General features: G+C 40.8%; 2 protein-coding genes across 3 annotated transcripts; both read left to right on the top strand.

Annotated features, from left to right (window-relative positions):
- The first annotated feature begins 535 nt into the window (after positions 1-535).
- LOC117959487 (zinc finger protein 703-like) lies at positions 536-5076 on the top strand. Its single transcript, XM_034896654.1, has 2 exons — positions 536-1179; positions 2197-5076. Exons 1-2 carry the CDS (start codon positions 949-951, stop codon positions 3727-3729), a joined length of 1764 nt encoding a protein of 587 aa, XP_034752545.1. The 5' UTR covers positions 536-948; the 3' UTR covers positions 3730-5076.
- Positions 5077-15941: 10865 nt separating this feature from the next.
- On the top strand, positions 15942-22359 carry LOC117959569 (GRAM domain-containing protein 2B-like). 2 transcript variants are annotated; one of them, XM_034896784.1, is made up of 14 exons: positions 15942-16393; positions 16682-16802; positions 17992-18084; positions 18177-18246; positions 18318-18421; positions 18503-18598; positions 18697-18768; positions 19368-19448; positions 19595-19706; positions 20086-20202; positions 20945-21017; positions 21155-21259; positions 21408-21492; positions 21820-22359. In XM_034896784.1, the coding sequence occupies exons 1-14, from the start codon at positions 16299-16301 to the stop codon at positions 21856-21858; spliced, it is 1263 nt and encodes a 420-aa protein (XP_034752675.1). In that variant the 5' UTR covers positions 15942-16298; the 3' UTR covers positions 21859-22359. The 2 variants fall into 2 exon arrangements, with proteins under 2 accessions (XP_034752675.1, XP_034752673.1); XM_034896782.1 differs by having other exon boundaries at positions 15943-16393; positions 16682-16807; positions 17997-18084; positions 21820-22358.
- Positions 22360-23070: the final 711 nt, after the last annotated feature.

The following is a 23070-nucleotide window of genomic DNA, read 5'->3' as shown; positions in this document are numbered from 1 at the left end:
TGCATTGCATCCCTGTACACTCACAGTGTCCCTCTCTATGAAGTTGACAGTGGGGGACGTTCCTGCCTCTGCCTTAGATCTACGTTTCATGAGCTGGAAATTATAAGTTTCCATTTAGACTAAGCTTGGAGTTTTAATGGTCATATATCAAACATTTGATATTAAAACTGCAGTCTGAGACTGAACCTTATTATTCAATGCTCAAGATTTGTCTATTGGTCTTTGTTACTAAAACCTCATGTGAAATCCAATCTCTTCCTTCAGTCATGGCTGACAACATTTTGGGCAAAATGAGCCATTCTGTATGAGTACTTTTACATTTTAAAGCTTTTACTTACGTTTGAATGCAGGACTTTAACTTGTAACGGAGTAGTTTTTTACACTGTAGTTTTTTTTTTACTTCTAGTTAAGTGAAAGCTCTGAATGCTTCCTCCGCCACTAAGTCAAAAGCCGGTGGAAGGATTGTCACTTTGAGGATGCCGTCGCTCCGCCTTCACGCGCGTACCTCCCCGCCCATGTCATCACTGATGCGGCCACCCAGCGGACACTTTGAAGTCCTGCCTGTTGTGATCAGTAAGAAGCTGAAGTCCGGACCGAAAACACGCATTGGGACGTTTCCTCCCCATACTTGGAATAAATAAAGTATCTCAAGTCTTTTATGCGTTTACAGAAGGTGCACTGTGTCCATTTTGCGTCCTGCAATTCACACAGTGGACTTCTTTTTGTGTTTTTGGGGTTTAAGATTGGAGCAAAGGAGCCGTGTCGGAAGATCAAGATGCTTCAAACGAACTAAGAAGCTTCTCCGTCCTTCGGGACATTTAAGGACGTCCAGCTGTGTTTATTTATTTTTTATGGGACGTGGCTGCATGGATTACATTTATCACCTGTAAACCTTATTTGGGACTAAAAGTAACGCACATCCACCTTAAGCGCAGCGCCTTCACACCAATGAAATATCTCCCTTTAGGATCAGTAAGTAAGCCCATCGAGCTCAGTGAGACCAGCGACAGTACAACGTCTCGTCCCGGTGCTGTGGTCTCTTTGTTGACCCCTCTAGACCCACTCCGGCAGGCAAAGCGGCTTCCCATCCGAGTTCTCAAGATGTTGACTGCGCACTCCGGACACTTGCTACACCCGGAATATTTACAGCCTCTGACGCCCGCACCCGTGAGCATTGAGGTATTTCTTTGTCTTTTTAAAAACATATTTCTCATGTAGGGAGGACAGTCCTTATGCACCGCAGAGGGGGGAACATGGTTTGCATTGTCATCCGTTATGACACCAAAAACAAACCCTAATTTAAATTCCTCAGTAGTGAGAATAAAATCCAACTAACGTGCTTACGCTTGTCACATTCTCTGCCTCAGTGTGTTAATCACACAAATTACATAACTGATCTTTTAATCATATTAACACACTAGTAATAATGATATAGTTATATGTTTAAATGAGAGCTGGAGCGATTAATTGTCAATAATGAGCAACTTTTTTCAACTCGTTTCGCTGGTGTTCGTTGCTTTAATGTGTATGCTGCTCTATGTAATATAATATATGATAGTTAACAGCTTCTCTTTAGGTTTTACACTCTTGGTCAGACAACACAAACAGGCGTTCATCATGGAGTTACCGTTCAGTGAATGAAATTCCTGATAATAAAACACATTCTCTCTTAAACTGCACAGAGCCCAAGGTGATCTCTTCACGTCTTCTTTTGTTGAACCAAAAGTCAAAAATCCCACAGCTATTCAGTTTATGAGATGTGCTTATGATTTATGAGAAAAAAAGCAGCAAATTTGCCATTTTATGTATTTGCTTGAAAAATGACTAAAAGAATGAATTGATTATTTTTTTTTAAAAGTTGCCGATTATTTTTCTGTCGACGCACTTATCGTTTGAGCTCTGAAAACAGCATATTGAAGACATCCCATGTGATTCTGGGTAATCATATTGGTCATATTTCATTATTTTGTCATTTTGTAGCCAAAAGTATTAATGGAGAAAACAGTCAGATTAATTGTTAATTACTTGCTATTTACTAGTTTAATAGCTACCGTGCACAGGCCTACATACTCTACAAACACAACTTACTGTCGTTTTGGTTCATATTTGCAGAGAACTTGCCTTATTTTTTTTGCATAGCTAAATGTCTCTGTGCCGAGTCCGATAAAAGAGCTAATCAGAATCTATATTTTGTAGCTGGATGCCAAGAAGAGTCCACTGGCCCTGCTGGCACAGACCTGCTCTCAGATTGGTAAACCAGACCCTCCGTCCTCCTCCAAGCTGGGCTCTTCCTGCAGCCAGGGGGACAAGGAGACGAGCAGTCGGTCGTCTGGGTCCAGCTTGAAGCTCGGGGAGCACCGCCCCTCCGGGGAGGACAAGTGTAGCTTCAAGCCCTACAACAAAGGCAGTGGAGACTGTCGCAGGGACGGAGTTACCAGCAGCAGCTCTCACAGCAGCAGTGATAAAGTTGGGTTCAGGGTGCCCAGCAATAACGTCACCACTAACGGAAATTCAATCAACGGCCTGCAATCCTATCCGCCCCACGCTGCTTCACCCAGCTCTCGAGCAGGCAGCAGCACCCCACCAGGACACACTCAGCAGCAGCAGCAGCCTCACAAGCAGAGTCATTCTCCTGGTGGACAGCCTGCGTCACACTCCCGGACTCCTAGTGGAGAAACTGTACGTGAGCAGGGCAGTCCCACCAGCACGAGCAGCAATAATCCCAAAAAAGACGCTGACGTGAACAAGAACCACTCAGACAGTCCACACGACGCCAACTCCAGCCACGTTCGAGCCAGCACGAACTGCAGTAACAGCAGCTCTGACGGTGGTTCCAACCATGAGGGAGGTAAAGCAGAGTCTGCCCAGCCTAACCTCCGCCCTGGACGCCTGACTCCCATTTCTCCTTATAAGACAAGCCAACCACTCTACCCCCTGCCCCCCTCTAATATGGGCTACCACGGATCTGTGGTGGGGGCTTACGCTGGCTACCCATCTCAGTTTGCTCCCGGGCTGGACCCGACAAAGTCAGGCCTCGGCATGGGAAGCATGGGAAAGCACCCGAGCTCCAGCCCGCTCACAGGGGCCTCCCCTCCTTCCTTCATGCAGAGTTTATGCAGGGACCCCTACTGTCTAAGCTATCCGGGTGTATCCCATCTCGGCGCAGGCAACTGCAACTCCTGCATTCACGACCCTTCCTCCACCCTCAAGTCAAATTTCCCGTTGGTGTACCCCTCCCACCCGCTGCACTCCTTCCATCAAAACTCTATGTCGTCCAGCGTGTCCTCCTCCCTCTCACATCCCCTCTACACGTACGGCTTCATGCTCAACAATGATCCCCTCCCGCACGCCTGTAACTGGGTCTCAGCCGGGGGGCCGTGCGACAAACGTTTCTCAACAACCGACGAGCTGCTGGCTCACCTGCGCACACACACATCCCTTCCTGTGGGAATGGACAGTAAGATGATCTCGGTATCCTCCTCTGGACCTGGCTCCTGCCACCTTCACCTCCCCCACCAGAGCAGTCCAGGCTCCATGCCCAGCTCCTTCTCTCTCCGGGCACCCCCCAGCCTGGGTTTAGCTCGCTATCACCCCTACAGTAAGGTCCATCTGCCCCCTGGACCCTCCTCCATCTCCCTGCACTCTCTGCCCAACACAGGCCCGTACTACCCTCATTACGCTCTCTACAGTCAAAGACTTGGATCGGCATCTGCTCTGGGCTACCAGTGATACACCATCTACTAACATTAAAGGAATAGTTCGACATTGTGGGAAATACACTTTTTCTTTTTCTAGTTGAGAGTTGGGTGGGAAAGCGGATACCATCATACCATATATTTCTCTTAAAAATAAAACTACACCCATTTAGCCTAGCTTAGCACAAAGACTGGAAGCAGGAGGAAAAAGCTACCGTGCCTCTATCTAAAGGTAACCACCTACCAGCACCTTTAAATCTTGTTTGTTTAATACGTAAAAGCGTTCAGTTTCCAGGAAGAAAAGAAGTTACGGCTCCTAGCAAAGAAAAAGACCAGAACGTAACTCCTTGTTAAACACAAAATTTGTGTTTATTGTAAGTTCTAAACAAATAAGTTAAAGCGAGTTTCAGAGGTGCTGCTGGACAGAGCCAGGCTAGCTGTTTCAAGTCTTTGTGCTAAGCTAACTCAGCATACAAGAGTGGTATTATTATTCTTGACTTACTTTGTCACCAGAAAGCCAATAAGCGCATTTAGCAAAATGTCCGACTATTATTTAAAGCCTATTACTTGATTGTGACTTAAGACTGGATTCAAGTGGAACTAGGATGTGGGAGTGCAAGTCATTGATTATGATTTGAGTGCATCTTCACACATTTTCTTTAATACATTATGATTATATATGAGATTTGGTGTTTCTAATCAGGCTCCACTCAGATCAGAGGACACATGTGGCACTTGCAGGTCTGCACATTGCTCGGATGCTTTTGCAACAGAAATGACTGCCCTTGGGTGACTTCCCCCGCCCCTTTGGGCTCAGCAAATTGATGGTTAGATGCTGTGTAATAGCTCCTGGATGTTCAGGGTGCTCTCTGCAAATGATGATGATTTAGTGTGGAAAAATGTAATGTGGCAAGGATGGCAATAAGCTGCAGCCGTGGGCTGATGCAAGTCTGGCCACAGTCGCTTTCTCCTTGCAAGAGATGCATGTAAGCTTGACACAGCAACTGTTTATTCAGCCCCATGGTTTGTCATGATTTGTTTTGGTTCCTTATGTTTTGTTTACTCCTACTGAGAAGTTGTATTTATTTTTCACCGGGTATCTGGCTTTCATGTTTATCATATAAATCTGCTCTCATTTTACAATCCTCTAAGCAGACATGATGACAGATGTTGAATATGTCTTAACACTTCTTTGAGAATGAATGTTGAAATCACATCTCTCTCTCTCTGTTTCTGAACTCCTCGTTTTTTTCCCCCATTTATAACAGCAATTCAATAAAAAGGAGATGGGATATTTTTATGTAAAAATTGGAACACCCGGTTGTGGTATCCAATTAAAGGGGAGGTCATATTTTGTTAAATAAATCACACTGAAGATGTATATTTTGTTGTCTTCATTTCTATGCCTCTGCTTTTATATTTTCAGTTTTTCAACAGTAATCATCAAAATATGATTTTGATGATTATCTCAGGTCTGTTGAGGTCAATCTGTTGCACTTCACTTTAATGCTTTTCTTCTTAGAAACCAGGGTAGAGAGGACTTGAGGGTTTTCTGTTGGAAATACTCCACACAGCAAACACAGTCTGATGTATATACAAGTGATATTATTGATTTACAAAACAAATCTCCTAAATATTTATTCAACCAGTTGTACCAGTTGACAGAACTCTACCTTTAGGGTTCAAACTCTCTAGCGGTGGTGGAAGAAGTTTTCAGATGCTTTAGGCTACTTTAAATACTAATAACTCCACGCTGTATAAATACTCCACTACAAGTGAAAGTCCTGCCTTCAAAACTTGCAGGATTAATATTCCTACTCCATTAATGTGTATGTTGCATTTTACTGCTGTACATGTTTAGGGTTGTGACTATTTTACCTCCTTTATACTGTTGGGAAGTTTAATCCACAGCAATGCATCATAATATAAGATCATCATATGGTTGTAGCATCACTGTCCTGTGACAACCACGTATCTCTAAAAAAACATGGTGTCAGCAGAACAGCCCTGATTCCAGCTTTGTGACGATGGGTTTTCCAGCTGATCCAAGAGGCTTTTGAAGACTTTATTCCCCCCCCCCCCTTCTCTATGACGACCGGCTTTCCCGCTCGTCTGTAAGTGTGGCTATTCGGAACAACTATAAACACTTTGGATTTCCATTGTACAAACTACATCTGATCAAGTATATGGTCCTCATGGCAAAAAAGAGTGAAGTAGTGAAATGAAGATGTAAACTTGTTTCAGCCTGGCTTTCATGCTAAGTGCATTTGTAACTTGCTATTTTTACTGTGAAAGAATCCCATGATTAATGACTAGGCTTTACTTCCGTGTTGAAAGTGCAGCTTATAAGCAGACCACATGGATCCAGCTCACATTCCTCTATTCTACAGTAAATGCAGGGTCATCTTAAAGCTACAGCATCCTTATTTGTAGCTCATGGATTTCATCAACGGTGTGTTTTACAAAAATGGGGACATCTGTGGACGGAACAGTCCAACCTATTGGGATGTAACGTGTATACAGAATTCTGATAAGAATCAGAGCATCAGATCCAAGATAAATTCCTGACGTTCGCTCAAGTTACCACATGATGGGCAGCGGTAATATGCCATTTCCTAGCAACATGACACTGTGACACCCTTGGCGAAGTATGGATGACCCACACTGGTCGCTCACAACTCTAACAAGGGATCCACAGGGGTCAAAACAGTCAATCCCCGCTGTAACAAGAGAAAGCGCTCCTGTTTCAGTGGTTTGAGATGCTGTTGTTGAGTGTCTGAGTTCGGCAGGAGGGCATGAGATCCTCCTGCAGGCCCACTCCGGAGGTCTAATGTTGCCAGATATGGCCCAGAAAACAGATACACTTAAGCTTATTAAGTTTAAGAAATTGGTTGGCTGCTGATACGGCAAAGTAAGACAGTTGATGTCAGTTTTCCAATTGATCTTAGAAGAAATGTTATAGATTGTTTTGTTAATTGGGTGTACTTCAGTTTGCTTTTAAAATATATATATTTACTGTTCTAAAAGTATAGTGGGAAGTATATTGTTGGATTGGGATGCCATCTATTGGTGACCAATGAAACCTGTTTGCCATCTAATTTTAATCATTAGGACGTGTAACATCAACCGGCCCAGGTGTTGCAAATGATGATGAGCCTTTTTAATTAAAGACACAGGCTTACAGTTTTATATAGTAATTTATTTAATTAATAATAGTTTTACAAAATAATCATACTTACTAGCTTTTTACCAGCATGTTCAACTGGATCTCTTCCAGAAAAATCAAGCAATTTAAATTAATTGATCAACATCTTCTGTTTATTAATGAATAATACAAATACAAAATCATCCTTACTCAAGGTGTACTTAAATTACTTTGTACACAATTAAAAATTAACTTATTGAAAGCATCTGTAAATTAATAGATAACAAAAATAAGAGATTTATAAAACAATTCTTTAACTGGATCTCACAGTCCAATGAATTAAGATAATTGCCTTGAACTTTCACCCTCTAAATAATAGTTAGCTGCAGCCCAACTTGGTTTGTGCTTCATTTCCACATTCCAGTGATTGCATGTCATGCTTTAGCAAACACATCCACATGCATTAAATATCCAAAATGTACCATCTAATTTCTTGTTCCAATCCGCTGACATAATGTCACCCAGACTTGCAGCTGCTTGCATAATGATAAATGATAAAAGCCAGTCATGCTGTGAGACACTGAAACACTGTTTCATCCTTCACAGCTACTAAATCACTGAGTCCTGAGGCACAAGACATCTGTTGAAATCTGATTCCTTATCAGCCTTCCAGCATGATTTTGGGGAACATCTGGAGTTTCTGAGCATTTTCTGGCACAGGAAAACTCCCAAAAAGGTCTAATTTTCTAGACACTTTCACTGTACACCAGTTGATCTATTGCAGCATAAAATGTGTTCTTGAATGAATGTGATGCTCATGAAGAAAACTAGGAAAATATGATTTTGATTGCTTTTTATCAGAAACTGACATATTAAAAAATTACAGGAAACATTTTTCATTTCTACCATAATTAGGCATGTACATGAAACATGACCCCTATTAGTTACTGTTGCTATGACTGTCAAGAACAGGATATAATGCAATTTACAATAATAAGGGTGACATTTTTATCACCTGATATTCTTAGTAATATTTGAAACAATGGGTCCTTTCAGTTAGGGGTAGACAGAAACAGGCTTTTTATTTCATTATTTCATATTTTAACGGTCATTAGCAGATTTTATGTAGCTATAGCTAACTAGCTAATGATGCTAACATTAGCTCCATGAGTCGGTTGAAATTGCTGTCCCTGAATTATTTTGCCTTGTTTTTAGAATCTTAAAATATCTACACTAATGGATAGAAACATGATATTGTGCTAAAATACTTAGAGTAATGCTACCATGTCACAGGCAAAAAGTTAGCATCCTGACAGGTTAAGGATCCATGAAAAGACATTTAGAAACAGCATTATTTGGCAAATGTAGCTAGCTAATGAAGCTAACGTTAGCTCCATAAGTGGGTTGAAATTGCTTATGACTTTTCATTTTTTTTTAAACAAAAAAGGGGTCTTAAATGTGCACTGGATGTAGCCTGACGTCATCATACTCGGATTCTAGTCATAATATGAGATTGATACTGCTCCATTAGGCTGTGATTATGGGGCGTGTTTCAACCGAAAATGCCTCTGCACTCAATTGGATAGACCTACAACCGAATTAAAGCAACAAAGTACGTGATGTATGTTGAGCAACGCATAGGCTAGTTGTCGACAGAACTCAACTGCTAGCTACCGCTGATGATAGCTACTAGCCGATAGCCCCGGCAGTTTGCGAAACTCTAATGACGTTACATCCATGTTACAGGCTTTACAGCATATGATACATCCCTCGAATGTATCATAAGATAATACCATGGATGTATTAGTAGAACAAATTAGCTGTAACCATTAATACAGCTACAGGACCTTGAGAGGACCGTCATACAAGCATGCGCAGTGCAGGCTCTCCTTTGAGCAGCTGCATGAGGTGGCGAGTGGGTGTGCGCAGTTAGACTGAGTTTCTTTAGCAATTTAGCAATACTGACTCAAGTGATTCAAGGGACTCGCATAACCCGTTTGAGTTTGGTGAGTAATTCAGAAGAACCCATATCCTTAAAAGGAACCCGGGTTTTCCAGGCCTAGGGCGCAGTCCCGCAGGTCTGGTCTAATTGCGTTCATCATTACGTTACTGTTACTCATCTGTCCATCATCATGTAAAGCCCGCCTTGACAATTTGATTTGTCCTACCAGCTCTTGTTTGAGCATATCCGCTCCACAATGGATCAAGTCCAGATGAACATCACAACCTCAAATGTTGTGGGCGGGGCTAAATTTGGCTGGCATCCAGGCTATGTACATGTTAAAATGATGAGGCTAAAGCTAACATTTCCCAGACAAAAAGTTAGCATCCTGACCAGTTAACTAACTACAAAAACTACATGGAAATAATAAAACTGCATAATTATTCTTGTACTGCAATGTGGAGCCAGTTAGTCCTATTATTTCATTTTTACAGTTTATTGTTTGGCTGCTTAACGTTCGCTTACATAAAGAGTTTAGATTTGTGCTGTATTGTTTATATTTTCACACAATATTTACATTTAACTATTACAAAAGAATAAATATTTTAGGATAAGGGCGAAGTTTGGCTTTTGTGTCCTTTGCAAGTCCAACAAAGAGCAGTACAGAGCTGCTAATGTTAGCTTAAACTCTGATAACATCGGGGACAGGCTTCCACAAAGAGGGGAAACACTACAGAGTGAATGTTCCATTTGGAACAATTTGTTTCATTCAATGTAACCCCTCAAAACGTATGGATCTTGGCCTCGGAAGTAAACCTCAGTAATTACTGTAGGTAGTAAGCTTTAGGGTGCCCTGCCACACATATTTCACTACTTTCTGGTAATGTCTGAAGTTCTACCATGGACTCTGTAACAATTCTTTTGGAACAAATGCCTTTTTTACCTTGTTTCAAGCCATTCTAGTGTGCTATAGAAAGCCTGCAAGAAGAATCAGCTCAATTTGTTTCAGTTCTCATTAATACTCAACGAACTAAGCTGCTTGACTCTGATTGGGTAACAGCTAGCCAATGAGAGCCTGGCAATCAGCATCCTTTACCCAGCGCAACTGGTCAAGCTCATGAATAGTAATGAGCTCAGACAACGTGACGTCAGACTGACCAGCTGTTGTGATTGGCCTGATTTCTCCTTCTATTTCTTTCCAGTAGCTAGAGCCGACAGAGGAGGAAGCAGTTCATTTTCACATTCACCACATAACAAAAACACATATTTTAAAAATGCAATTCAAGTTTTTGCTTGTTTGTTTTATGATATCCTGAAGGCTGCTATTTATTTTTACTTTCTTTTACTTGGTGCACACTCTGCAGGAATGGGTGGTCGGGAGGATTTAGTGAGAGGGAGGGAGGGAGGGATGGATGGGCTGATCTGGTACCTACTTGTTACATACATTGTTGTTTAATATCCCTTCACAGCTCTGGGGTTGTTATGTAAAAAAAAAATCCAAGAAAGAAAATGTTGAGAAAAAAAATGCAAGTGGTTTTGTGTGGTAGGGCACCTTTAACGGTTGCTATTAATACTATTATTATTAATAATTATTACTAGAGTTACACAGTAAACAGTCCAATTCACGCTGAGGTTTGTGTCACACACATACTGTTTTACATCACCTTAATTCTCCTGCTTTCCTCTTTACATTTTCTTTGTACATTTTTTGATTACACACACACACACACCCTGTCTGTTCTACGTTAGTGGCAGAGATCAGGTCTGCTGGTTAGACTAAACAACAGCATTTGAGTGGATTTTCTTTCCCTCATTAATCATCCTGACAGCCCGAAAAACAACATTTCCTCCTTAATGACTGTATTTGAGTAATCATGTCTGCTTATTTCCATGCAGCCATCTCTTTCTAATTCTGGTTTGTACTTTCTTTTCTTTCAGTTGCCGTCAGTGTGTGTATTTTGGAGTCTTTTTCTTTTCTTCTGACCTCCCAAGTCTGTGGCGTGGCATCTGCTCTGGGTCACGCTGGCCAATTACATTCATGAAGAGGGTGAAAAACCTAAAGGAATGAGGGAATGTGACCGTGAGGATCCAGATGCGGAAGGCAGAGGATGGTGTCACCACCCCCCTCCCACCGCATGTGGCTAACCCAGCAGCACCCGCTGGCCTCCAGGCCTCCGCTGGTTGCTGCCAAAGCACGTTTTTCCGTTAAGCACCGGGTCTGTGATGCATGAGAGCTGACAACTGAGCTAGGAGCCCTTGCGAGCACAGCCAGATCAAAACCAGCTGGGGCCATGCACATTAGCAAAGAAACCATAATTGCGTTTGCCCTCTTGTACACCACTAAACTCCCTCTGTCGAAATTCTTTTTTAAAACAGACATGAAGAAAAAGAGGTGGTGGAAGAATTAGCTTACACAAGTCTTTTAGTTATACAACACTGTAGAAATACTTCATTACAGAAAAAAGTCCTGCATTCAACGTACTTAAGTTAAAAAACAAGAATACTAGCTTCAAAATGTGCTTAGTAAAAATACTCATTGTGCAGAATTTCAAAAAATTATCATTATTGATGCATTAATGTGTTTATCACTTTCATTTTGCAGCTGGTAAATGTGGAATAGAAGTATGCTCAACACTGCTGGGATATATCTCACTGTAGTATGCTCAAATGCAGACTAATTTATTGTTGTACATGAGTTTTTGGCATAGTCAGCATGATGTGTTCAGCTCAGTCTGAAAGAGTTTTTCTGAAAGCGAGAAAAGTGTGTTTTTAACATTTTCTCCCAGTCTGTGTGTGGAGGTAAGTTAGGGGTTTATGGTGGGGTTGGTTAAAGTAATTGTTTTAGAAACATCGGTATAGCATTGGCTGACATCTGTGTCCTCTTTTATTTTGGACCACTTGAAAAAAAACCACATAGTTGGATGATGGATGAAGTGATAAATTTGGAGAGAAGACACAATGAAAGCAGAGGAGTTAAGTTCTGGCAAGCAGAAGTTCACTATGTGTAACACAGACAATTCAAAGTATAAAGGCAGATGTTTGTAATTGGTGACTTAATGGTTTTAAAGCCAGAAACAAATTCACTATCTCTGAGATAACTCTATCGTCTTCTTCTGGCTTTTGTTTTTGGACTGGTTTAGCCTGATTGAAAGGTTAAAGGCTTGAGATGTGATGAAAGAGCGGCTCAACAGTCATCATTAATCACTGGAGCTGTCAAACGTCACCCAGACTCACTCGGACCAACTGGGCAGACCCGGCTCTCACCTCCAGCAACAAAACCCAAAACTTGATTTTTTTATTTAGCCAATATCTTCTACACTCTGGGTTTAATTCAGAGTGCTAAATAAAAAATGAGCTGTGGCGACCCAGAGATTCTTTGAAGCATGAACTGGGGAAACGTGGGTGGGAATAGTGATTAAGTAACCTTTGTCCCCCTCCATTCACAACTCACCTTTGAGCAGGACATTTGGCTCCCAGTTAGTTTATTGGTTGTGCTGGGCCTCTCTGAGGTGTGTAACTAATACAACTGAAGGAAAAAAGCATGAATGGTGAGCAGGTTTTGGGGGTGAACGACCAGGAACATATGAGGGGAATAGTTAGGAAGAAAGAAATCATAGGTATTTGCTGCATGAATGGGAAATGACTGAAGAAGCTGTATGGAAAGTATTGGGTTCGAGAGAGAGAGAGGTTTATTTTGCACTTTTTAACAAGACTGCAAGTCTACAGCCATGCTCGCAGCCCTTTGAGACTGTGTTGAGCTAAATGCTAACGACAGTGCTAACAAGCAGATGTTCAGCAGGTATAATGTTTAACTATGATGGTAAACATGGTGTTCACATAACATCATTAACTAACCTCATGTATGTAAATTAAGTAACAAATGTTATTTTAACCCAAACCACCATTTTATTCTAAACCTAACCAAGTAGTTTTGTTGCCTCAACCTAACCCTGCTCTGCATGTTGAAAAATGATGCTAAAAGGGGAGGCATGAGCCCTCAGACCCAGATCACAAACTCAGATCAAACACACTGACAAATGAAAATGTTGATCTGATGTTGAAACATCCAGATGAAACATTAAAAGATCTCCAACGCTACTAAAATTCATGCCGAGAGGGACATAACTATCGGAAGCAAATGGTAATGGCAACCATCCAATAGTAGAGATGTTATCTGGACCAAGGTGGTGGAGCCCTGACGCCAGCGTGGCAACAACACATTATCAATATCCAACTTGTTGTGTTCACCGGCTCAAATGAAAAGTAAAACCTGCATGAGGAGTGTTGCGGTTGGTCCGGAGGAGGAGGTGTCTGACAGCACAAATGACTGACACAAACAGTGAGGGAGTTGGACAGATGAGAGCCACAGGCGCTGGGAGTGGGGGGATACGAGGGTCAACACATCGCCTGTGCTGTGTGGCCCAGCAGCTGTATGCAATAGGGGAGCCTTGGCCTCCTGCTCTGCATGTCAGGGGCCGTGATTAATGACCTGCAGGCCTTGCTCTTAACCCCCCCGCCCTCCTCCTCCTTCCTTACAGAAGTCCCTGCAGCCACAGCTTATTTAGCTAACGGACACAGCCGCGCAGGGGTTACATACGAGCGCACATACATGTGAAATGAAAGCAATTTCCCTTTTACAAAACACCAATTTTGCAGGCTCTATGTAATGTCAGGGCGGTGATTTCTTGTGTGCCTGTGCAATGTCTGACGGGCTGAGAAGGTGCCCGTGCCTGTGTACTGGTTCCCAGCTTGTCAGGCAGCTGTCGGGGAGTGATTTATGACCACTAGACTCCAACCTGTCTTCACTGCCAGTTCAGTATTGTTACAACTGACAGCTAATGAGGCCAGACATGCTTTCAAGCAGAGCACTTAACAGGACTTCAATCTTCCCCCGTCACGAGTGCCATTTTTGCACTCTCTTTCTCTCTCTCTCTCTCTCTCTCTCTCTACACAGCAACACCCTCCTTTTTCTATGCCTGCCTTGTTCTCTGTCTTTCTGTGCTGGAATATCTGACAGGCACTGAAAAGAGCTCCTGCCTACCGGAGGTGGAGATGTTTCTCAGAAGGCAAAGGCAGCCGAAACAGTCACATCCTCTACATTTAATCAAATAATCAGACCCTTTTTTTTTTTTGAGGAATAGTTATAGAAATGTTTGCTCCCTTGCAGAGAGTTAGATGAGAAGAACATTACCTCTCTTATTTCTGTTTGCTTATTATGACGCTACAAGCAGGAGACGGTTAGCTTTGCTTAGAATAAAGACTGGAAGCTATTATCCGACCATTTGTTTATGTTTATAGTGCTTTTAAACTTTTATTTTGACAGCCAGTATATCATGATCAAGTCAATGAATGTCAAAGGACATTCATAGTTTATTAAAACAGTCAGTCAAAATGACTGTTTTGACTGTAATTATAGTTAGTAAGGAGCAGTAATTGTAAAAGAAAATAGTTTTTTATGTCACTGTGCATCCTCCCTGGTCACTTTTGTAGTTGGGAACCAGTAAACAAACTCCATGTCTCGCAGCTCCTTTGCTGTGAATAAGCAGGCAGTTTATAACAGTTTCTGGCAGCTTTCCAACCTTTAACCCTTGTTCTTTGTCAGCCATGATTAATGGCAGGCTAACTAGCTGCTAGCTTGCATTGCCGGAGGTGTCTCCTGGATACGAAATGAACTCTGACAAGTCTTTTCCTCCCTGCACTGATGCTTTTATTAACTACGGCAACAGCAACTCCTGGAGGTTGGTGAAGGGAAATACATCTACTATAATATATAAGTGTTTTATGGCATTTTAAAACATAAACTGAATATTTGAGGCACATAACTCATGGACATCGTTTTTGTCATTTAGGGTGCAGGTATCAACATAGGTGCACATGTTTTAGACATTTAAAGCTTGTTTTATATTTTAGTCAAACCTTTCTTTTGGCTGTAAGAGTCAAATGGCTCCATGCTCAACATATACTGTAGATAGCCTATTATACAAAAAAACAAAATGTGTAATAAAGAAATAGCTTAAGAAATGAACCCTTTAACAACTTTCTCTATGGGCCCCAACCAGACACTGCTTTCTAGTGTAAGGTCACGAACAACAAAAGACTGGAAACCACCTTCAACAATACAATATTAGCCTACAACGACTACTTATTTTATAATCTCATATGTTTTTATGTACAATATTAATCTCAAAAGTAGCTTCAGCTGTCAAATAAATGCGAAAAAGTACAATATTTCCCTCTGAGATGTAGAAAGAAAAGTAAAGTACCTCAAATTGGCATTTCAGTATATTTCAGAATATACTAAGTTATATTCTACTACTGTTTATGAGTTGTAACTAATTATATACAGACCATTTATAGTTGACTTGAGTCATCTTTACAACAATATACCTTCACTTTGTATTCTTGTTTTCCTCCAAAATGTAAGGCGTACCTACGTTTTTTCTGACAATACGTCTGTAATTTCATGTTTACATAGTGGTACTTTGCGATTTAAGGATCTGAATCAGTGCCTGAATTGGACAAAAAAGGTTCCCTGATTCAGCAATAAATCCATATGTATATCTTGTAGGGGGACCCCAAATAATTGATTATTCGAAGATTCCATCTGATAAAAACCTGAATCCATCTGAGTCAAATCACTGTAATGTCTGAAAATGTGCTTATGAAACAAAGGCTCGTTCCATTTGGGCTATATGGGGGTGCTGAATGTCTAATTTTGCACGGAATTGCTGTTTTTTGTTGTCCCATAAATCATGATTTATAGCCTGTGTTAGTATAAATGTCCGCCTAATGTCACCACTGTTAACAATTAGAAGTAAGGGTACTCATATGGACAAAAGTCAGCAGTGCCGGTACTAAGTACTGGTGAGTACCAGTCCCATTTCAGTCCTACTTCTTCCACCTGTGACAGCAGGGTAAAACCATACACTGTATATTATATTATCTGTCCGTTAATATTATACAGTCCATGGGTAAAAACCATTAATGGTCTATGGTAAAAACACACCGGAAAGTAGAGAGATTACATCACACAGACTCTGCTGCCCTCTAGTGGAACTGGCTCTCTACCACACTCTTATGACGTCGGTGCGTAAAGTTGGTTAAACAGTTAACCGTTAAACTGGAAGCTGAATAACATTGAGAGTGTCTGGAAACAGCTACTCGACGTTTGTGCCAACTTTTACGTAAAGGGTTATATTTTACGTAAAAGTTAGATCTTCCTTGTTCTTTCCTTCTCATAGAGGGGGCCATGTTTCTCTGCAAAGTTTTTCACACGATATTCAAATACCAGGTCCAGCAGGAGTCGGCTCCTTCCCTCTTCCTGATGCTGCTCCCTGCTGCTCCCTCCCCCTTTCAGGACTCCTCCTCTGCCGGGCTCCTCGCTCCGTCGAGCGGATCTCCCAACAAACAAAAAAAACACAACAAAAAACTTTCCGTGCCCAGGCTTCCTGGAGCTTTGTGTTAGATGTTAGAACCGATGAAGAGGAGACGCGTGAGATATGAAATATAAAGAAACATGGTACTGATGACCGAGCAGGCGGACAGACCTCTGACCCCGTTATCCGCACCGGAGAAACTTTCCAACCGGGACTCCCGAGGGAATCGGTCGACGTAAGTCTGGATAAGATGGAAAGGAAGGGCCCGAGCCGCTTTCCAGGCCTAATGCCTTCTGGTTATTTGCATTCCTGTGCTGTGCTCACTTTAAACAGATGCATGAGGCGCGTACGTGGCACGGGAAACGTTAAAACATATATTATAGTTGTGAATTATCGCTGATGGTCTGCTTTGGCTTTTTTTTGCATGACTTGCTGGGACTCTGCATACTTGTTCACGTACTGGTGTTAAGACAGGGCAGCGGATTGATGTGCAGGAAAACAGAATAGTGTGTGATGTGTCTAGGTCTGCAGTGGATCATGGGGCTGAGGGGAGACTTAGGAGGCACGGAGGGTCACCTGCAGACCTCCAGCTGTGTCTGGACACAGAGACCGACCCCTCGGAGAGCAGGAAGAAACCAGCCAGCATGAGGTGAGGAAGGTTATGCATTATCCTCTCAATGGCTGCGTGTGTAATAAACCTAAAATAACCACTTTAGCTGAAAGAATCAGGCATTTAATCACGTTTTAAGCCATTTTTCAATCAAAAAACCCCCAAAACATTCTCCTTCTACAGCTTTTATAGTGCAGGATATGCTGCTTTTTCTTTATTTGTATCACTTTAATCAAATAATTTACAGTTTGGGATTGTTTGTTGGAGAGAGAAAAAACATCAAATTTAAAGAAAACACTTCTAATATTTTCTAACAAGTAGTACAGAAAATACTTGCTAGATGTTTTTATGTTTTTAATCATTTATTTGAACAGGTCTCATTGAGAGCATAAACAGATACACACAAGGTAAAGTCGTTAAAAAAAAAAGTGGAATTGCACTTTAGTGAGTATAGGCTGTTCAAATTAATCTGTAATAAGAATAATTGTTGTAGTCCTTAAAAAACTAAGAAGTCTAAATACTATGCCGTGCTATAACTGGAATTCATGTAGATTCCTAAATTCTTACTAAGTCCAAACTTTCTAATTATTGGATTGGTATCAACTGGGTCAGTTTATACATAAGAGTATGGCCTTTATGGCAACATGCTAATCTATAATCATCTTTGCTGGTACATTAAAAGCTATAATTCTGGGTGCCCGGATAGCTCATCGGGTAGAGCGGGCTCCCATATATAGAGGTTTACTCCTGGACACAGCAGGCCAGGGTTTGACTCCAACCTCGGTCCTTTGCAGCATGTTGTCCCCCCCCCCCCTCCCCTTTTATGTCTTCAACTGTCCTGTAAAACATAAAGGCCAAAAATGCCCCAGAACAAATCTTTAAATATATAACTAAAGAAATCCAAATAATAAAAGAATTCTTGAAAATCAAATCATATTGTAGCTTAAACTGGATTTATTTCACTAGTCAAAACGGCACTGTAATTGCACCTGTTTACCTGCGTGAGCAAACTGCTGTTGCTGTGTAACCACGTTACACGACGTAACCACGGCCGGCCCAGTGCAAAGCCAAATGAAGGACGTTTACTCTTGCCAGATCATTCCCTCTGTGAGCACGCGATGGCTGTGTGCCCAGTTATAACTCTGTTACTGTCCTACAATAGCTGATAGCCACCACCTGTCCTCCTCAGGTGTCACCTTAACATTAACGCTGACCTTTTATTTGTCAGATTGAAACCTGTGGAGCAGCTTTCACCTGCTCTGAATCCAAGTGACTGTGAAACAAAATTTGAAAGGAAGAAAGCCCAGCCCATCCATGTACGGACACATCTCATCTAATTACAAAACAAATTGCACATGTTTTTTTTTGCAGTTTCTTAAATGTCTTATTCTGTTTGTTTGCCTTTCAGTTATCAAAAACAAATGCCCACTATCATAAGTTATTCAAGGACGTCAGCAAAGATGAGCTCCTCAAGCAAAGTAAGTTTCACATTCTTTTTTCACATATAGTTGTGCAAAGAAATGTTTCTAAGTACTGTTTTTGCCAACAGGCTACACTTGTGCTCTGCAGAGAGACATTTTATATCAGGGCAAGATGTTCGTCTCTGATAACTGGGTCTGTTTCCACTCCAAAGTCTTTGGCAGAGATACCAAGGTTCAGTATGAAACCGTCACTCTCATGAAGTTCACGTTTTATGGCTGAGTCTTCTTGTCTAACATGGTGGTGTTTTTACAGATTTCAATCCCCGTGCTGTCTGTAACATTCATCAAAAAAACTAAAACTGCGCTATTAGTGCCAAACGCCCTCGTGATCGAAACAACAAGCGATCAGGTAAGAAGACTGTCGACACAATCCATTTCTTTTCTTCTTCTTCTTTTTAAAGCCCCTTTTTGATGTTATCATGATTCTAAATGCAAATGTTTTTCCAGCATGTGTTTGTGTCCTTCCTCTCTCGAAACACCACCTTTAAACTTCTGAAGTCCATCTGCGGTCATTTGGAGGTAGATAACATCTTCTATCAAACATGGCTTCATCCTAATAGCATTCAGTTTTTTTCTATTATGATTTTTCTGAAACATACCGGTGATGGTGATAACTGGACTTATTGTAGATTCCTTTATTCTAACTAACTGGGTGTTGGCCAGAAACATGACTCCAAATGAATGCTAATGCGGCTACGTGTCTGCTGTTGGTGTTAATAGGCGACTGTTTGCTAACACAACTATATAAGGTGTAATATTTATATTTGCAAATGTTTGTCAAGCATGTACAGCTGTTTTTAATTTCAATTTTAGGTGGGTTTCTTTTACAAGCCCGCTGGTTTTTAGTTTTTTGGGTTATCCCACCTGGTCATTTTACAATGTTATTGTATATGTCTTCTGTTTATCTTATCTTATTCAAAATAATATGTAATTGTCTCTTACATAGTGCAATCTGCAGTGAAATTAATTGTGTACCTGTTCCGGCTCAATAATAACAATACAAATTGTGTTTATAGCTTGTTCTGCTGCTATTAAAAAGTGGCAAAAAACTATGAATACTGCTTTAAAAAAGAAAAGTATTGTCTCCTACATACTGATGTGTTGCCATGTGATTCCAGGTGGATAAGACTGGTAGCAGCCCCGTTACTTCCTCCTGTGAAAACAGCTTCAACGTGAACTGCCCATCGTCGCTCCCCCTGGTCAGTCAGGAGTCTGTTCTTCCAGTTTTATGGGATGTTTTTGAACAGGATATACTGTTTTATGTTTTCATAGTTCTCATGTCATACAACACCCTCTCCGTATGTGGCACTCATTGTGTTTTATACTTCCTGGATGTGCACTGCAGCACTTTTCTGCGGACTTCTCCGCCCTCGACGGGGTTGTGCAACAAAGACGCCAGGAGATGATGGAGAGCAGCAGCTCCGGCTCGCAAACTCCAGATTACGACAAAATAACTGGTGTGTGCTCCATCCTTATCCCTCTGTGTGTACTTGTACTCCTCACACAGCTACTGTACACTAACTACATATCTGTAGTGTTTGTCTCCAAACCTGCTTAGGGTGTCGGGTGTCACTATGGCTCAGACTTTGACTGGAAGGAAGCGTGAAGAATGAAATTTGATCTATTTAGGCTTTGCTTTGTGTTACAGTAAAGACAGTTGACATGAAAACAGTAATGATCCTTTTGAATTAATAACATCTTTATTATTTAGTGTCTTTTTGAAATCTTACAAGCAAACAGAGAGCACTTGTTGATCTGTAAAGATGTTGGTGAGTCTATAAATAATACTAAGCCGTAGGCAGCCAGAGTCACGAGTTTTTCTGTTTATTTGAGCAGACTTCAGCGGCCTCCCGGACAAACTTCTCAGTGCAGTGAAGAGCAGAGAGGTTTCAGTCCACGCAGACGTTCACCTCCAGAGTCCAAGCCAGAAACACGGAGCTGCCCTGAACAACGGTATTTCATTACTGGATCTTTTAGAATTAGAAATAAACTTTGTTAGCACTTTTGTGTTTCAGTTCAAAAGAAGAACTCCAAAAAGCATTAAATAATGCACAACAACATTAATGGATTGATAGTGAAAAGTTATTTTTGCTGTACAGTAATAAGAGAAAGAAAAACCTCATCACAAAACCCACGTATGAGGAAGAGAAAAGAACATTTATCTGATTAGGGAGATAATCCATCAAAAATAGTTTCCTCAGAACCAGCCATGGATATAATCTGGTCATGTGTACATCATCTGACAACTCAATATAGAATGCACATTATGTAGGAAGAGCATGTGACATCTGTCCAGCCGATTTTCAAATATTTAGCGTGCACCATGTCTTCTGTTTACAGAGGAGCCAGGTGAGCAGAGTTTCAGTAACCAAAACTTTTATAAACATTAAAACAATCTTTCATGCAAGTCGGCGCTGAAATACCATGGATGAACTAAGTAATCGATCTATAACTAAAGGAATAGTTTGGCAAGACCACAAAATAAAACTGGAAACACTACAACAGAATCTTACAATTGTGACAAATATGGTGTTTTTGGAAAATGAAACCATATAAATGTATTCTGGTACGACCTGTAATTACAAATATGAATCTGAAAATGAGCACAATAAGAGCACTTTAATGTTGCAGCTGATTTAATTGCTTCCAAAAACATTGTTGGTTTCCAAATCAACACTGTTGTTTTTCCTTGTAGGGTCCACAAAGCTCAAGGACCAATCCTCCCAGCCCATGTCGCTGCACGCCATCCTCCTCATCTATTTGTTTCTGTGAGTAAGCATGGAGATGTCTGTCATTATGTGGAGTATGAGACTCGGAAAACCATTTGTTTCTATTGTTTGGGCGTGTTAGCAATTGTTCTGTGTTTGAATATTTGATCACTCTGTGTTTGTGTGTCTCTTCACAGAGTCACTGTCCTCGTCTTGTCCTCCTGTTACATGGCTTTCAAGATTGTGGCTCTTGAGCATCGCTTGAACTCGTTGGTGTCTGTGGGGCAGAACATTCGCAATGAGTAAGAGCTGGAATCACATGTTATTGACGTGTTATTGGTGTCAAAGTCACCAAACGATGAACCAACGCATTCCTACTGTTTTCATTTTTTTGGTAGTGCAACATCATGTGTTATTTGGTTAACTTCTGTGCTGCACCTCTTGTTTCAGCAACGCGGTGAGCCCCAGGCCCCAGGGACAATTGAACTCCGAGATGTACGGAGAACTGTCTTCCAATTTGTTCAAGCTAGAAAAGGTTTGTCCAGCTTTCGGGTACTTGCACAGCAAAGGCAGTCACTAAAGTGTCTCTCATGTTGTGGTCAGTTTGTGCATTTTAACACCAAAAATGTTTCACTGTGTTAGGCCAATCATATGTGTTTACGGTTATTTGCTTATGTAGAAGATAGATACCACTCTCATGTCTACACCACAATGGCTAGAGCCAGGAGACGGTTAGCTTAGCATAAAGACTTGAAACAGGGTATAAAAAGCTATCCTGTTGTGTCCAAAGGTAAAAATCCACCTAATAACTCCTCTGAAGCTCTCTATCAACACCTTAAATCTTTTTGTTTCTAAATCCTAGATTCAAAGAAGCCTTCGGAAACTACTTGAAGAGACTTGAAAAAAGACTTTTGTCTGTCCGGACAGAAGCTTTACTTTTTTATCAGAAATGTTGGTCAATCACTGAAGATCAGAAGTGATCAGATTTGGTAATAGATTTGTTGCCAGAGCACAGACAGCTCGTACAGAAAGCTTTCTTAAGACTGTGTGATCTTAAATTGTGCAATAATAGCTTCTTTCCTCTTTTCACTCAGGACTATGTCATTACACTTTCTAAAACGAAAGGTTTTGCTGGAGCTTAAACTTAAGCTGAATGTTAGTGTCTTTTAGTGTTAGCAAAGAGAAGGTTTAGGCTTACATGCAGTATTTATCTTAGTGCATTTACTGAACATTTCACAAAAAGTTGGATTTTTTAAAGGTCATATTTCAATGTTTTCCAAACATTTCTTAAAAGGTCAACTTGTGCTGTATATAGATTTTTTGTTAGAATTGAATTGCAGATAAATTATATGTATGTAATGAATATAAATCAGAACAGTATGAGATGCCCGCACTCTGCTAATGCTCCCATACGTTTTATTGTGCTGCAACGTTACGACCCAGCCGGGTCTTCCTCAGGCAAAAGACCCGGCTGGGTCAAAACGTTGCAGCACATAATAATAATAATAATAATAATAATAAAACGTATGGGTAGATAAGCAGAGTACGGGCTTCTCATATTCTTCAGTTGTATCCAGCCCTTTTTTTGCCCTGCACCTCACCAGTGAGGATGTGAACACTACTACTACTACTACTACTCTACATGAATATAAATCACTCAGAAAAGGATATTTGTAAAATATCTCTTAATGACATTTATAGACAACATCTTCTTACATTGTTATATCTGAAGATATAAATGGGGCTTATGTGAGTAGAGATTTGCTATGTGAAAGGTTTAAAGGTATTTTAATTGTAAATAAGGTCCAATCTGTTCGTTTAGACATTTAATTACATGTTTATCTCATTGGTATCGTTGAAGAGCTTCTCAACTGATCACTATTTAAAAATGTGTCCACAGAAACTTTGATTCTTGTCGCTGTCGAGTTTTTGTGTGTTTAAATACCTGTAGAAATAGAAAAGAATAAGCTTGTGCTTTAAACTATGGTGGTGTGTTTACATCTAGATCACAGACTGTGCCTTTAACTATTGTGTGTATATATATATATATATCACAGTCCTGAAATAAATGTCTCTTATGCAGTTTCTGTTCAACTCAACTTTTTTTGGGGGA

The sequence above is a fragment of the Etheostoma cragini genome, chromosome 16 (assembly GCF_013103735.1).
Source record: "Etheostoma cragini isolate CJK2018 chromosome 16, CSU_Ecrag_1.0, whole genome shotgun sequence".
Taxonomy (NCBI): Eukaryota; Metazoa; Chordata; class Actinopteri; order Perciformes; family Percidae; genus Etheostoma; species Etheostoma cragini.
This window is presented reverse-complemented; position numbering and strand designations above follow the sequence as displayed.